Source organism: Nothobranchius furzeri, chromosome 12, assembly GCF_043380555.1.
Source record: "Nothobranchius furzeri strain GRZ-AD chromosome 12, NfurGRZ-RIMD1, whole genome shotgun sequence".
In the NCBI taxonomy this organism is placed as follows: domain Eukaryota; kingdom Metazoa; phylum Chordata; class Actinopteri; order Cyprinodontiformes; family Nothobranchiidae; genus Nothobranchius; species Nothobranchius furzeri.
In genome coordinates, this window is record NC_091752.1 from 5,496,642 (window position 1) to 5,511,674 (window position 15,033).

The window sequence follows — 15,033 nt, forward strand, 5'->3', positions numbered from 1 at the left end:
CTGCTCTGAGGATGATGAGGTCATTGGATTGTGTAGATCAGTGGTTCCCAACCTTTTTTCACCAGGACCCCCTTTCCTGTATCCAAGACAAGCCAGGGCCCCCAACCCATATGCACATGCACACAATTATAAGTAACAATTTTAAACTTTATTAAGACATATAGACAGGGCCGGATTATCATTGCAGGGGCCCCTGGGCACAATGTGCTTAGGGCCCCCCCACCCCACCTGGCCTCCCCCAACATTACTGTCACCCAGTAGCACTTTTTAGACATTTCATGACATTGTCAATATTAAAAATTGCTTACTTAAGTTGATACAAAACATTTACCTCCAGGTCAAAATAGTTTCATAACCTAATCACAAACACTCATACCTGATGATTTTCCTGTTGTGCCTCACTCATATGTCTTTCTTTCTCTGTCCTCTCTCTTTTCTCCTCTTTTTCTGTCTCTCTCTTCCTCACAGCGCTCCTGTCTTCTGTCTGTAATAACAAAAATGTTGTCAATCTGTGGGACAGTGGCGGCAAGAGTCTGCTGTAAAAGAGATCCTAGTGTCACACCACAACAGAAAGTAATGCAGATTATATAAAAGATTATACAGTTATTGAAAAGTTTGCAAAGATGAAATATCTGCATGTTTTTTGTTTGTCTCCTGTCTCCTTCTTCATCTTGACACCTGTCTCCTTCCTCCTCTTGTCTCCTGTCTTTTTCATCTTTTCTCCTGTTTCCTTCCTCCTCTTGTCTCCTGTCTCCTTCCTCCTCTTGACTCCTGTCTCCTTTCTCCTCTTTTCTCCTTCCTCCTCCTGGCTCCTTTCTCCTCTTTTTGTCTCCTCTCCTGCCTTCAGAAAAACTGCTTTCTGGCCTTTCTATTAGTAAATTCATTTACAATGTCATCAAAGTCCAGATTCCCGACAAGCTGAGATTCAATAGCCATCAGTGACAGTACATTGAGGCGCTGTTGAGTTTGTGTTCTCAGTTCATTTTTTATTCTTGCCATTTGTGAAAATGATTGTTCCCCTTCACAATTTGTAACTGGTAGAGTTAGAAAAATCCGCAGGGCCACAAACACATTAGGGAAGATGGACTGTAGACTATTTTTTAGCCCAAAAACGATCCTGGTACTGCTTATATTAAATTATCTATGTGGCCTCTCTGGGGATAATTTTGAGCGGAGAGGTGCAGAGCTCTGATCGTTGTGCTCCAGACAGATGCGTCCTGAGCACGTCCACAGTAACATTATCTAGGTGTCGCCACCTCAAAAACAAAGTTAACACGCGATCGTTTGTGTTGGCTCATATTCTTTTATTATTTACGTCTTTTATTTGTTCCTGATGCGTTTCGCTGCTGCAGAGCGGGACGCATCACCTGTTTTGTCCTCCGGTGACTTCACCTCACTGATGAGATCAGCGAGCACTCCGCTGTTTTTGCGGTCGGTAGATCTTTTAGAACTGCAGTTCAAAGGTAACTCATGAGGTGAATATATATGAACCCAGGTAGCAGTTTCTCTTTAGGATTGAGAGGCGATGCAGGAAGATAATAAACAGGCAGGACAGAAAAATAGTCAAATGAAAACAAGTTAGTTTTTGTACCTGGTGGTTGCAACAAACAGACACCATTGAAGGTAATCAGAAGTGAGGAACAGAAAATGAAATAATTATTTTAATGTTTAGAGCAGCAGGAACTCTGAGAGGCTGCAGGCGCATCAGTGAGTTTGCGGCCGCTGCGCAGTGGGAGGGGGGAGAGGGCTGAAGCAGGGGACAGTAAAGATGCAAAAACTACCGTTGTTAGAAGAAATGTGTGTTAACTTTGAAAATGTGGGCGCAATTTTTGTTACTTGTCAACTTTTTTCTCCAACGTTAAGACTGCTGCACAAAAAAATAAATAAAATAAAGACTGCTGCTCGCGTGGGCCCCTGGGCCTGTGCCCAGTTTGCCCATATTATAATCCGGCCTTGCATATAGAGACATGCCACTTGCATAGCTTTGATTATAACTATAGGATGTGTTATCTGGATTTAATAAATGTAAATGTTGGTGACCTCAGAACCTTAAGGGGGTCACAGACCCCAGGTTGGGAACCATTGGTTTAGATTATGTTTTGTTTCAACTAAACCTGAACTGCAAGTTTATATCTTCAAATATAAATACCAAATATTGGTTTTCAGCAATTTCAAGACAAACACTGGAACATGGTTCTTCTTTGTTAAGACATCCTAAATCGTTTTATAAGTGTAATCTGTACTTAATACCGTTTCATCTAAAAACAAAAAAACCTGAAACACCTTTATAACCTTTCCATGTTCCTAAAGGGGTCCCGTGGACCCCAAGTGTTTTTTTTTTATTTTTATCTTTCCTCCAGTGAGCCTTTCCAGGGTCTTTGTCCGAATTCTGTCCCTCGCAGTTCCAGTGGGGTCCAATGGACACCCCCGTGTGCCAATATTTTTTAGATTTAATTGCTGTTCTGTTTCTTGACTGATCCCGCTGCAGGAAGCTCTCTTGTAAGCACACTCCGACTTATTTTCAACTCACCCATGTTCCTAATGTGACCCAGTGGACCCCAGGTGTTTTTCTACTTTTGAGGAGTGAGCACCACCTCGCCCCTGCCACATGCACTCCCAGGGATCAACCATCAACCTGGAGGGGTTACTCGGAAGGACAGTGGGATGGTTAAACTGGCCGTTCGTCTTTATTTTACAAAATTGGCCAGTGAGGTCCAGCAAAAATCCAATCTTAAGGTTTTACGGGTCTCCAGATGATCAATGAAATTAAAGTTTCTTATTTCTAATCCAAAAGAGTTCAAATAAAGGCAACTGGACTTCTTTGAAGACGTTTTGCTTCTCATCCGAGGAGCTTTGCTAGTTTTGACTGGAATATGGGAGTGTCTAGCTTATCAACTGTTATTTGGCAGTGTGTGAATGTGAGAATGCATGAATAATGGGAAGTGCTTTGGGTGTCTTGAAAAGCGCTATATAAATCCAACCCATTATTAAAATGTAATGAGCAGAAACTACTCTGAGTACCCCTCCTCTCTACCCCCGATTAGTCGTTAGCCTCTATGTTGATAGTCATGTTTAGATGCAGGAAGGTGTGACCTAGACTGAAACTGCTTAGGAATGAGATTCAAATGGGCCATTCCCACCTGTACCGGGTCAGCCCGGGCCGGGTAGCCCCAGTCGGCCCCAGCCTGGCCCGGTTGATTCCGCACATCCTTGTCTTAAGCCCATGTGGGCTGATTCTACCCACCAATCAGAGGCTTGCTCTAATGGAAGGTGTGAATGGGCTGATTCTACCCACCAATCAGAGGCTTGCTCTAATGGAAGGTGTGAATTTGCTGTCAGCAGTGGGCGTGTTGGCCCTGGTCGGCCTGAAGCAGACCCCCTCGGGAAGAGGGCCGAGAATGAGCCTTGGTTGGCCCGGGAAAATTCCAGGCCACCCAGATATGTAAACAACCTACGCTACCCGGCCCGGGCCGACCCGGTACAGGTGGGAATGGGGCTTACATATCTGGGTGGCCTGGTATTTTTCCGGGCCAACCAAGGCTCATTCTCGGCCCTCTTCCCGAGGGGGTCTGCTTCAGGTCGACCAGGGCCAACACACCCACTGCTGACAGCAAATTCACATCTTCCATTAGAGCAAGCCTCTGATTGGTGGGTAGAATCAGCCCACATGGGCTTAAGGCAAGGATGTGTGGAATCAACCGGGCCAGGCTGGGGCCGACTGGGGCTACCCGGCCCGGGCCGACCCGGTACAGATGGGAATGGCCCATAAGCCCCACCCCTATTTAAAGTGGGCTTTTCACGTTTGCTATAGATAGCTTCTTTTACCCCTCTCTCTCTGTCTCATCTGTCTTCTCTGTCCAGAATGTGTCCCTTGTCCTTCAGGTGTAGGTGGACTGCAGAGTCGTGACCTGAAGAGGTGGCTCTCCTGTGTTGCGCCATGCGTTTGTGTAATTGTTGTTTAGTTTCCCTGGTGCAAAGATCTGGACAGTCCTCGCTGCGTTGGACTGCAAAAAGGTCGCCACTGGGACGTACTGGGACATTGTGTCTGGAGGAGATTCTGCTAAGTTTCTCTGAGACTCCTGCCACCTATGGGACGATGGTACCTTTGCACCTGTTCTTTGCTGGCTGCTGCTGGGGATGCTTTTCCAGACTTAGTAGAAATCACAAAGGCCAGTTAGGGTATCTGCAGTTTTGGAGAGCTTTCTGCATGTGTTTCTCGCCCTTTTCCTTTCCTTCAGTTTTTGTAGGAATGTTCTCGACCCGATGGTGAGAAGTCCTGATGACTTGACGCGTTGTGCTCCAGTGGGTGAAATGCAAATACTGCTCTGTGTGAGTTGGTTTCCTGTGGACTTCCATGCTGAGACTTCCATCTTGTTCAATTTGCACAGCAAAGTCCACGAAGGGCAGTTGGGTGTTGTGGGCGTCCTCCCTGGTGAACTTGATGTTCTTGGTCATTAATGTGCTCGGTGAAGTCTTCTACTTCCTGCGTGAGAATTTTGACCCTTCAGTCATCCACACACCTGAACCAGCGGCTTGGCGTTCCCTTGTTCAAAGCTCTGGTTTCCACTTCCTTCATGTAAATGTTGGCGGCGCCAGGTGATACTGGGGAGCTCATGGAGCACCCGTGACCTGGATGACTGAGAACCTTCACCAGCAGCTTTCCCAGTTTTATAACAGAATGAAAACAATTTACTTAAATCAAATTGTAATTTTTGTTCGTCACAAAACGACGTGACACCTGTGCACTCGTTAGTTCCACTCAACACAAATCATCAATTAAGTTCACATTTTAATGATTAACTGTACACGTTGAGCAAAAACTGCATTTAAAGGCCTTAGAGGAGGAAAACAGCAGTCATGAGCTGAAATAATTCTGGTGTCCTCAGTGGGGTAGCTCATGATGGACCAGCTTGTAGTGAGACCCACATGAAGGGCAGCGCTGGGCGTCGCCGTCATGGAGCCAGAACCAAACAATGGCCGTGTTGTCTTCCTCGCCTGCAAATAAAACTTTAATTAATTAGACTTTTATTCTCACATTCAGAATTCAAGACATCCAGGAGAACTCACAGAGGCAGCCCACCAGCCTTTTGTTATTGATGCTTGGCACGATGTGAGGGTCTTCCTTGGTACCAGTGTAGTGTTTGGGTTTCAGGATGCTGTAGGGATCCTGAGACGTGGTTTAACGTTAATAAAACCTCAGGTTTTAGGTGATTTATACCCATTTACACCTGTCTGAGTAGCAGCTTACCTTTCCCTGTTTGAGAGCCTCCAGGGTGCGTCTCTCCAATCCAGTGGCCTGCTCATCATCTGTAGGTATTCCTGAGGAACAGCAGGTGTAGGTGTTTGTGAAGTCTCGCGATATGTGGCAAACAGCTTGTGAATATTACATGAGGGTTGAGGGTAAATGCCAATCAGACTGGACGTTTGACACATGACACCTCCCACACCTGCACCCCCTCTCCTCTACTTGGTTGATGGCACGAATCCATGAGGACACCAGAGCCAAGGAGGAGGGTCTAAAGAGGTCTTTCCACAAGTCCAAATGACCTTCATTTGTTTTACGTGTCGCCACAGAAAACTCCGCGCACAAAATAAAAACAGGTGTGTGATCATTAAACGGCAGATTCTTAAAAAAAACTGCTTTAGAAAGAAAACTGCGTCACAAACTTGTCTCCGCCTGAAGACCCGAGCTTTGGTCGCACGGTTTGTATCTCTCGGTCCTAATGATTACATTTAGCGGCTGTAAATAAAAGACTCCTACCTCCGGCTGAGCCCATAGCTCGATGGAACGGTCGAACCGCCACATTTCGTCTCAGCTGCTGTGAGTTCAGCGCACAAGCTCGGAGAAGGAGCCTAGCAGCCATTCTGGTGACGGGCAGGTAGCGGAGTGACCCGAGTGTGACCGACATGAACCAATCACGGCCGTCTGAGTGACGGGCGGTGAGAACCAATGAGAAGGCGGCTTTGGCTTAAGGTGGCCAATAGAATTTCGGGGGTGAAGTGCAATAAATAAGCAGGTGGTGAGAAAATAGCATTAAGATCTTAACTTATTTTAATAAAGCGGGCGTTTTAAGTAAAAATAGTTGACTATAAGATACCGTCGTTTAATTTACTTACATACACGACGGTTGATAGTAATTTTATTTTCTTCAACAGAAACTAGTAATAAAAAGGTAGTTGTTTGATTTTGTTTTAAAATTAAAAAATATGCATTGTGTCATTTTTGTGTGAAAGAACCTTGAACAATTTTAGATCACTGGCAAACAAAAACCAAAACAAACAATAAGTCCGCCTACTCTTTTCTTACATCAGATGTTGTCATCAGCAAGTACTAATATACTTACAGTTTGCCCAAGTTTGGTAAGTACCATCGGTAAGTACTTCAGGTGAAACGTCTTCATACATTAGCGGATCATTTCCAGCGTTTGCAACATAAGAAATTGTAAATTTGGTGTGCTGCTTTCTGATTCAGCTGAACAATGTCGCCCTCTTGAGGCTATTTAGTATAATAACAAACTTGTTTGTGTGTTATGGTCAAAATATAAAATAAATCACTTTTTTTAACCTATATTTGAAAAAAATCTGAAGATAAAATGAAAATTCTCGCTGTTTTCTTAATTTGTATCTGAAAAAATCTAATCAAACATCCATCCATTTTCTGATAACATGTATTTATTTTTTCTACGCATATTTATGTATGCGGGAAGAATCCTTCATAGGCTATAATGCACGGTTTTGTTTTATTGAATAAATTACAAAAAATGTGTATTTTCTTGTTTTCATCCTGAACGGGGGAGACTTTCTTGCTTCCTGCAGAGTCCACAGCGGAACAAAGAAATAATAATTTCAGTCCTTCACAATAAGAGTCTGAAACAAAAACACGAAGTTCATCAAAATACAGTTTTGTTCACCGAAGATATGTCGAAACCTAAACGGCTCCAAAATCACCATGTTTGTGATATAATGTGTCATTTTTAGTAAAACATATCCTGAACGAGCTGGTTTTATTCTTAAAATAAAACTGTAAAGATAAGATATAGATAAATCTATTTCAGGACTGTCCAGCAGCAGGACACTGCGTTAGCTCCGTTCGCCGGTCTGTCCCGGTCACCAAAACGAACGAATTAGCCTCTGCTGCCGGTGACGCAAATTTCCCGCCCTCGTTTCTGCAAGTCCTGTGCAAGTCAACAACGTAGTTGTTTCACTCCCGTTTTACAGGCACATATTTCATATTCCTCCAACCCTTGTTGCCACTTCGGGATGCCTGCTACTCACGACTGGATGAACGACCCTCTGGGTGTCGTTCAGGAGATGTTTGGTGAGATATTAGCTGAACTGTTCAAGCGTGAGACTAGCTAGTTAGCTAAAAGGCTAAAACATGAGCTCATCACATGTTGTCGCTTTGCTTTTGTCACTTAATAAACTTGATGAATTATTATCAACCAGTAACAAACCCACCCCCCTTATCAGGCCGTGGCCTATATCCTAGTTTTTGCTGGGGAAAAAAGTGCAAATAAATCGTAGCTAGCGTCCGAAATCGGTTCCGATTAGCATTTTGTTAAAAGGGAAAGTCCGACAACTAAACAGTTTTCCGCTTTAATTAAAATCCTGCAACAGTTGGACTGGATTCACTAAATTCAGAGTATTTAAAACTTACGTGGTCTTTAATGGAACTTTTATTATGTTTGTGAAACTTCAAGAAAAGGCTTTTTAACTTGTTAAAATACTTCTGATGTGTGTTTATTAATGTTTTTATTGTAGCAGCATCTCAGAGCGGTCCAGCCACTGGATGGGAGGCCAAGGCGTTGGAATTTTTTAAAGAGCAACTGAAGGAGGACGTCCAGGCCACAGTAATGTCTTCGCCGTCTCAGGAAGGTTTCTGGAGACAACAAACATCCGTTCCTGTCTCAGATTTGTCTCCTGTGTTTATTTTCAGGTGCCGTCTCTGAACGACGTCCCTCTGCACTACCTGAAGCCCAACAGCCTGGTGAAGTTTCGCTGCCTGGTCCAGGACATGTTTGATCCCGAGTTCTACATGGGCGTGTACGAGACCGTTGATCCATCCACCAACGCCAAAGTGCGTGTGTCCCCGTCCTCCCGCCTGTGGCTGCTTGTTTTTTTATGTTCTGTTATGTCCTGTTTTTATGTTATGTCCTGTTTTCTGTCTGCTGCTCCCCAGATGCTGCATTGTGGAAAGTATAGAGACGTGGCCGAGTGTGGGGTGAGTTTACGTCCGTTCAGGCTGTTGGTGAAGTTCTGCAACACGAATAAGCCGATCTGTATCGTCTCCAGGTGGACTTTAACTCCAGGAACATCGTGACTGCGGAGAGGCAAACCTTCTACTGTGTTCCAATTCCCGGAGAGAACCAGTGGGTCAAGGAAATATCCTAATCCCGCCCGAGGTTTGATGAAAACACACTTTTTTGTGTTATTTACCCAATCCGATGCTTAAACACTTCCTGAAAGACACTGTGGAGCGTTCCTTAACCCTGCTGCACAGATATGCGGGCGCTAGCCAAGCGCGACAACTCCCCTCCACCTCGTACGTCCCGAGCAGACAGAAACGGAGCTACGAAGAAGACGAGGACATGGACGTCCAGCCTCAGAAGCAACGGGAAGGACATTCTGGTATTAGCTGCTGTTTAGATCTTTATGTTGTGCCTCGCCATCGTAGCTGCAGCTCAGGACATCTCAGTGTTTTTAGACTTTTGTGATTTCCGCTGCAGCTTCTCAGAGTCCGACAGAACCAAGCAGCGACTGTAAACGCCAGGAGACTGAAGCTCCTTCCAGCCAGGCAGCTACTTCCTCCCACCTTGACCTGAACTTCCCACTTCCTGGAGAGAAAGGACCCTCCTGCCTTGTCAAGGTGCGTTCTGCCTCCGTTTTCCCTGCAGTGGCGTGCGGCGCGGGGGCTGAAAGGTGCCTGTTGTTGTCCAGGTTTATGAGAACTGGGACGGCTTTAAACTGAACGACACACTAGAAGTCTACGGGATCCTCTCCGTCAGTCCTGCTCTCAGCGCTCTGGTGGATGAAAAGTAAGAAAACGTTTGAGTTTATCCTCCGGCCGCCCGTCTGGGAACTCATCCTCCGCTCCTCTACAGAGACGACCTCATTGACCCCACAGAGTGTATGGAGACGGCAGAAGAGCAGAGGGTCCGCAGCCCGCCGGCGTCTCTCGTCCCCCGCCTCCATGTGCTCTACGCCAAGCCGCTGTCGCACAACAACCCCCTGCTGCCCTGCACACGCCTGGAGGACAACGGGGCCTGTGAGGAGACGCAAAATTTCCTTTTCCTGCTTTTTTTCTGAGGAATTTGCAGCAGGAAAAAAAAATCTGAATTATTCAGAAAAACCGAAGCGTGAAGTAAATGTTTAGTGTTTATGTGTCTTTACGTATTTTCCTTCATCTACAGTTTTATCGTCGACTCTGAGCGAGATGGCCGCCGTCAGGGAGGAGCTGCTTTCATATTTTACTCATGTTTGTCTGGGGGACGCTCTGGCTGCCGAGTACCTCATTCTGCATCTCATTTCTACCGTGTACGTCAAGTTTACGTCATCCTGCTCAGACTCGGAGCCCTGGAGGGGCAGAACATTGGATCCTGACTTTGTTTTGAGGAACCCTGAGATAGAACGTCACATTGTCTGCGCTCGCCCCCGTTTACCCGTCTCACGGCTGAGGGGAGCAGAACCTCCCAAGGAAAGAGGAACTAATCTCAGAAACCCTCAAAACAAGGGGCAGCAGTAGCTCGGGAGGTAGAGCGGGTTGTCCAGTAATCGGAAGGTTGCGGGTTCGATCCCAGCGCTTTGGGCAAGCCACTTAACCCACCTTGTCTGCTGATGGTGGTCTGAGGGACCGGTGGCGCCGGTGTTGGGCAGGCCTCGCCTCTGTCAGTGTGCCCCAGGGCAGCTGTGGCTACCCTGTAGCTCATCCCCACCAGAGTGTGAATGGGTGTGTTGTAAAGTGACTTGGGGGGCTGTAGAACCCTAAGAAGGTGCTATTCAAATACAGACCATGTACCAAAACAAAGCCAGGATCCAAAAATGTCTCTTATTTTTCCCACGCCCCCTCCAGAGCTCAGTAAGTTCCCGTTTTGTGGCTTTGGGGATGCTTTCGCCTGAGTTTGATTCCTCCCTCCCAGATATGCCAGAAGGGATGTTCTCCCCCTGGGAAAGTTCACCTTGAACCTGAGCGGCTGTCCGACCGCGCCCCCGTACGCCGAGCGCCTTTACCAGATCATCCAGCAGCTTGTGCCTTCGGTGAGTCCAGACCCAGAGGTTTCCGTTTCCGTGCGTTCGTCTGCTAATGGGCCTTAAATGATTTTACCTGCAGTCCCATTACCTGGGCATGAGCCTCCAGAACATGAACCAGCTGCGGCTGGTGCCTAAGAAGGACTACATCGCAAACCGCCTGACGAGCGGAACCCTGCAGCTGTCCCAAAACACCTCCCTCTTCCTGGATGAAACCCAGCTAGAGCAGGGACAGTTGGACACAACAGGTGGGACCTCTGCTAGCCACAAGGGGGCAGCACTGATCATCCTAATGATCTGGTAAGCAATCTTCTCTCCTGTGTTGTAGGTGTGCGTAATGTCACGGCCATGGGGAACCTGATCTCGTGGCAGAAGGTTGATTATGACTTCAACTACCATCAGATGGAGTTCCCCTGCAATATTAACGTGCTCGTCGCATCCGAGGGTCGCTCACTGCTGCCGGTAAGAGCCAATCAGGTGCTGCTGCAGACTGTAAACTCTCTCCTGTCTATTTAAGACGCGCACCCCGGTTGGGTTTCCACTAGTTTCTCATGAGACGCAGCCGCGTCAGAAGCTGGAGGTTGTGCTAACAGCTGCCACTGGCCAGCTGCAGACCCCCCTCCGTGCCGCAGCCTTAGCCGGGGTGACGCGCTGCTGCCGGCAGCACGAGGAATGCGCCATGTGCTATTCCTGGATGCTGCTCTAATGAGTTGCCGTGTTGGCAGCTGCGTGCTACAGGAACAATCCAGGGAGTGGCGTCACATGGGGCGATATGCTCACCCCGAGCGCTGTAAACAAACCTGTACATGGCAGCGTTTACGTCAGACTGTTTATGCTGAACCGTGGGCTCAGGCTCGAGGCTTTCTCTGGCTCCTGGGTGAAGTCCTGACGCTTCTATTCCTACAGTCCGACTGTCACATACATCTGCAACCGCAAGTGTCTTCGTCCCACGTAGAGGAGTACATCAGGAGCGTCCACGTCCACCCGCAGGTGTCCTCGCAGCTGAACAAGTTCAGAGTTTATCTGGGCGTGGCACGTCTGCTCGACTACAGCATCTCAGACGACGTGACCAAGGTGAGGCTGGACGTGTGCCAGGACACGGTTAAAGAGCCTTTTGGTTGTTTTTACATCTCTGCTTTCTGCCCGTCAAGTCAGTGGAGGAGGACTTTGTGGAGATGAGGAAGGACGACCCCCAGGGCGTTTCTGCAGAAGATCTCCACAGGCTGCTTGTAGTGGCCAGGTGAGCTCAGACTAGGTTCTCCTCCAAAGTAGAACTGAGTTTTATTAGCTTACAAGGCTGTTGAAGACTAGGTTCTTCTAGGAACCATTTATTTTTTAACTAATTATTTCTGATTTTAACAGTTCACTCTGAGGTTTTTCATGCAGGCTGAACATGATGATAGTCTCCTACACCTATCTCCTGCATTAAGGTTGGTTTATGCTTGACGCGTCCGCGAGGGCCGCACGGAAAAGTTGCGTCATTTTAACAACCACGCCCCTCCACCGCACCTCCGCACGGCCCAGAATTTCCGCAACGCACACCTCGGAAAATTTCTAACCACGCGGACGGACGGACGCGGGAAAACATGGCGGACCGGCAAGATCTAGTATGGCAGAGGTTCGTAAATACAGACATTTGTATGATTCAGCTCTCAGAGATCACCGTGATCAACATGTTGTTAATAATTCTTGGAGAGAAATAGCTCGCACTGTCGGAAAAGACGAGAACGCTGTTAAAAATGCTGAAATGCCATGTTGTAAACAGTAATTTCTACTTCTACTATGGTGTAGTGTTGGATGCATGCCATAGAGCTCCATGCTGCCCCCTACAGTTTGGGAGAATATTGGCTCACCGCAGAGACAAGCCGCACGAACCATAAACGCTGCGAGTTGTGAAGCGCGTTCCATCCGCGAGCCGCATCACCGCGTGGAAAGTAAATGCGTCAAGCATAAACCAAGCTTTAGCTTCTGATAGAAAACAGACGGTGAAACTCTAGGATTAGAAAATCCTGACAGATCTAAGTCACACTGTCACTAACATTCATCGACTCGCCCATGTTGGCTCACGACGGGGAAGGCTGTTGTTGGTTTAGCGTCCAGGAAACAGCAAAGAACGTCTCAGCTAGTAGAAGCTAACTGTTAGCATTAGCAACTCCACCACACAGCAGAACTTCTCCAGGCTTGTGTTATTTGTGGAGATGAAACATCAACGTTGCAGAGCAGTCAGTGGTAGAGTCGTGTTGTTGTTAGCCAATCAGAGCTGTCCAAATATCAGGAATCCAAATCCTGTCGTCTGTAACTTTTTTTTTCTCTGGCAGCCTTCTGTGAGTTTTTGTCCCCGGAGTACGACTTAAAAGGCATTTATTCCACTGCAAAAATATAAAAAAATGAGTAAAGTTGACCAAAATGTACATTTATGTTCCTGAATAACATCTGCACAACAAATGCTCTAAAATCTGTTTTTATTTGCCATATCTGGCCGCTGCTGGTGACACTTACTCCATAAGTTCCACATAAATAAGCATTTATTGTAGAAACCTGAGCGTGAACCGTTATGACAGATCAGTAACTGGTGTTGTGTTCAGCCTAGCCGTTAGCTCATCGGTGCGGTCATAAAAGCCGTTTGTCCAGACTGCGGCTCCTCGTGAAGGTTAACTGAGCGCCGAACGATGCCTTCTGACCGTCGGCATCTAGATTTCCTGTTCAAGATGAGTGAAAAGCTGAAACCCGACTGAGTGTGTGTGCGTCTCCGTCCGCAGGTTGCTGTCCCTGAGCCTGGGACACACGTCCCTGTCCAGAGACAGCTGGCTGAGAGCCAAACACATCGAGACACTGCGAAGGAGCCGAATAGAGCAACACAAGAGCGTGAACGGCAACGAGCCGTGAGCTCACGCGCGGGACAGCTCAACGGTTTTCCTTTTGTTAGAACAGTTTAATAAAGTTTTTTCACCTTTTTGTAAACTAAAGATTTATATATTCCAACTAGAATTAAAGGTATGACTCAATAACAGCCGACTGTTTATAATGTGTAACTGCAGAGCCAACTTCCTGTTTACATTCAGCACGGTGCATTTAACAGTTTGTCTCACGAGTAAATAGATTTAATAAAACTTGTGCAGCTCATGTGTCATCTTTTCATTCCAGACCAAAAAGTGTAAAATGTTCTTTTTATTAACACCCAAAGATAATAAATAGGATCCTTTAATATACAACACATCTGAGTACACGGTGGAGAACAATGTCATCGGTCAGGTTGGTACAGAAGAGGAGACGTGACATCGGGGAAATGTGCTTCAGCAGCGCCAACAGAAAAAACCTGATATTTGTGTCTCGGGTCGAAACGAAAGGACACAAAAAATGCACTTGGTGTGAAAACAAAAGGAGACAAAACAGCCAGCAAATGTGTCAAAGTAAAAAAGCTGACAGCATCAGGAGGAATGCTTTTTAGCACAAGATAAAACGAACCGCTCCAGTGTTGAACCTGATTAAAATTCCCGTAAGCGTTAAAACTGCGCTACAGCTGCAGCTTTGGCAGCACCACGTACTAAAAGCAGCACCTGCAAAGCAGCCAAGACTGAAGTCTCGTGTCACACGAACCAGACAAACAAATCCACGCGTTACCTGCTGGTGAGCCAACGGGAGTGAGGACTACAAAGATGGGACCCCTTTCATCTTGGGACACTTAGCCACAAAGCTAATCCTCATCATTTGTGTTGATCAACAACAAGAAGCCAGGGAAAACCTGTACTTAAGGATAAAATATACAGTTTACAGCTGAGGTTTTAAACCGAGGCGGCAGAGGGGATGTTGGAGCAAACGTACCGACTATTTACATCCTCCAACGACGTCTCTGCCGTGAAACATGCCAATCACGCCCCGGAACACATTTCCAACAGTATGCTAAATGAAACACGTAACAACAGACTTTAAAAGGTAGATTTTTCTTTAAATACCTGATAGAAATAATCCCACTTAAGTTCCCGGTTAAGGCATAAATATATACTCTGGTTTTGGGGAGTGCATAAAGCGTCGGCATTCCTAATAAATAACAGCATATATGCTAACTATATGCTCCACTCGTTTTAGTCAAACTGCTAAAGCTGGCCGAGGATAAGTTCAAACAAATACGCTAACTAGAACGGAACCGTTTCTCCGATTCCGACGAAATATCGATCTGGCCGGTTTCCTTTCATGAGCTTTCACAAAATGGAAATTGAAAAAAATAAAATAAAACCTTGTTTTTAAACTGAGGAAAAGCTGTGCTCATGTAGGGATGGACAATACTCACTGTACATACTGACGACCAGAATACTACGGCGGTCGGACGTAGTCGATATCTCGCCTAATTACGCTTGACAACACGGAGATTAGCTAAAGTAACTACCAACAGCTTGTTGTGTCTGTCGGACAGATAAACAGAGGGTAGTATTCCACACCATTACGATGTTACGATTCACAAAAAAACATGTTTGGTTGATCACTACCAGTGGTACGGCAAATTGAGGTCTACGTCACAAGCGTGCTGCATATACAGGATGAGATAAGGTACTTTGTCAGAAATGGTCTTTATACACGCTGCTAATGCTAACTGGTGGTTACCATTAAACAAACTGAACGGGTGGCGTCGCGTTTACAAAAGTAAAAAAAATAGTTCCCTCCGGGAGTACTCGGCTACTCGTAACAAGACCGGCGTCTACCGAAGCAACTTAACTCGACAGTAACATTGTTTATGGAGTAACCTGCGGTTTGGTTGGAGAGCGAGCCAATTCAAGTCGAGATCAGTCCCAA

The 15,033-nt window shown here is 46.3% G+C and overlaps 2 protein-coding genes across 2 annotated transcripts; one reads left to right on the forward strand and one right to left on the reverse strand.

Moving 5' to 3' along the window:
* Nucleotides 1-4,776: 4,776 nt before the first annotated feature.
* cox5b2 (cytochrome c oxidase subunit 5B2) lies at nt 4,777-5,929 on the reverse strand. Its single transcript, XM_015943864.3, has 4 exons — nt 5,762-5,929; nt 5,249-5,319; nt 5,068-5,167; nt 4,777-4,995 (listed from the first exon to the last, which is right to left on the reverse strand). Exons 1-4 carry the CDS (start codon nt 5,907-5,909, stop codon nt 4,883-4,885), a joined length of 432 nt encoding a protein of 143 aa, XP_015799350.1. The 5' UTR covers nt 5,910-5,929; the 3' UTR covers nt 4,777-4,882.
* Nucleotides 5,930-7,139: 1,210 nt separating this feature from the next.
* Nucleotides 7,140-13,368, forward strand: mcmbp (minichromosome maintenance complex binding protein). Its single transcript, XM_015943862.3, has 16 exons — nt 7,140-7,318; nt 7,762-7,850; nt 7,937-8,077; nt 8,180-8,221; nt 8,293-8,382; nt 8,499-8,628; nt 8,727-8,866; nt 8,938-9,035; nt 9,102-9,265; nt 9,411-9,534; nt 10,137-10,254; nt 10,328-10,493; nt 10,574-10,707; nt 11,152-11,319; nt 11,397-11,485; nt 13,005-13,368. The coding sequence occupies exons 1-16, from the start codon at nt 7,261-7,263 to the stop codon at nt 13,129-13,131; spliced, it is 1,878 nt and encodes a 625-aa protein (XP_015799348.1). The 5' UTR covers nt 7,140-7,260; the 3' UTR covers nt 13,132-13,368.
* Nucleotides 13,369-15,033: the final 1,665 nt, after the last annotated feature.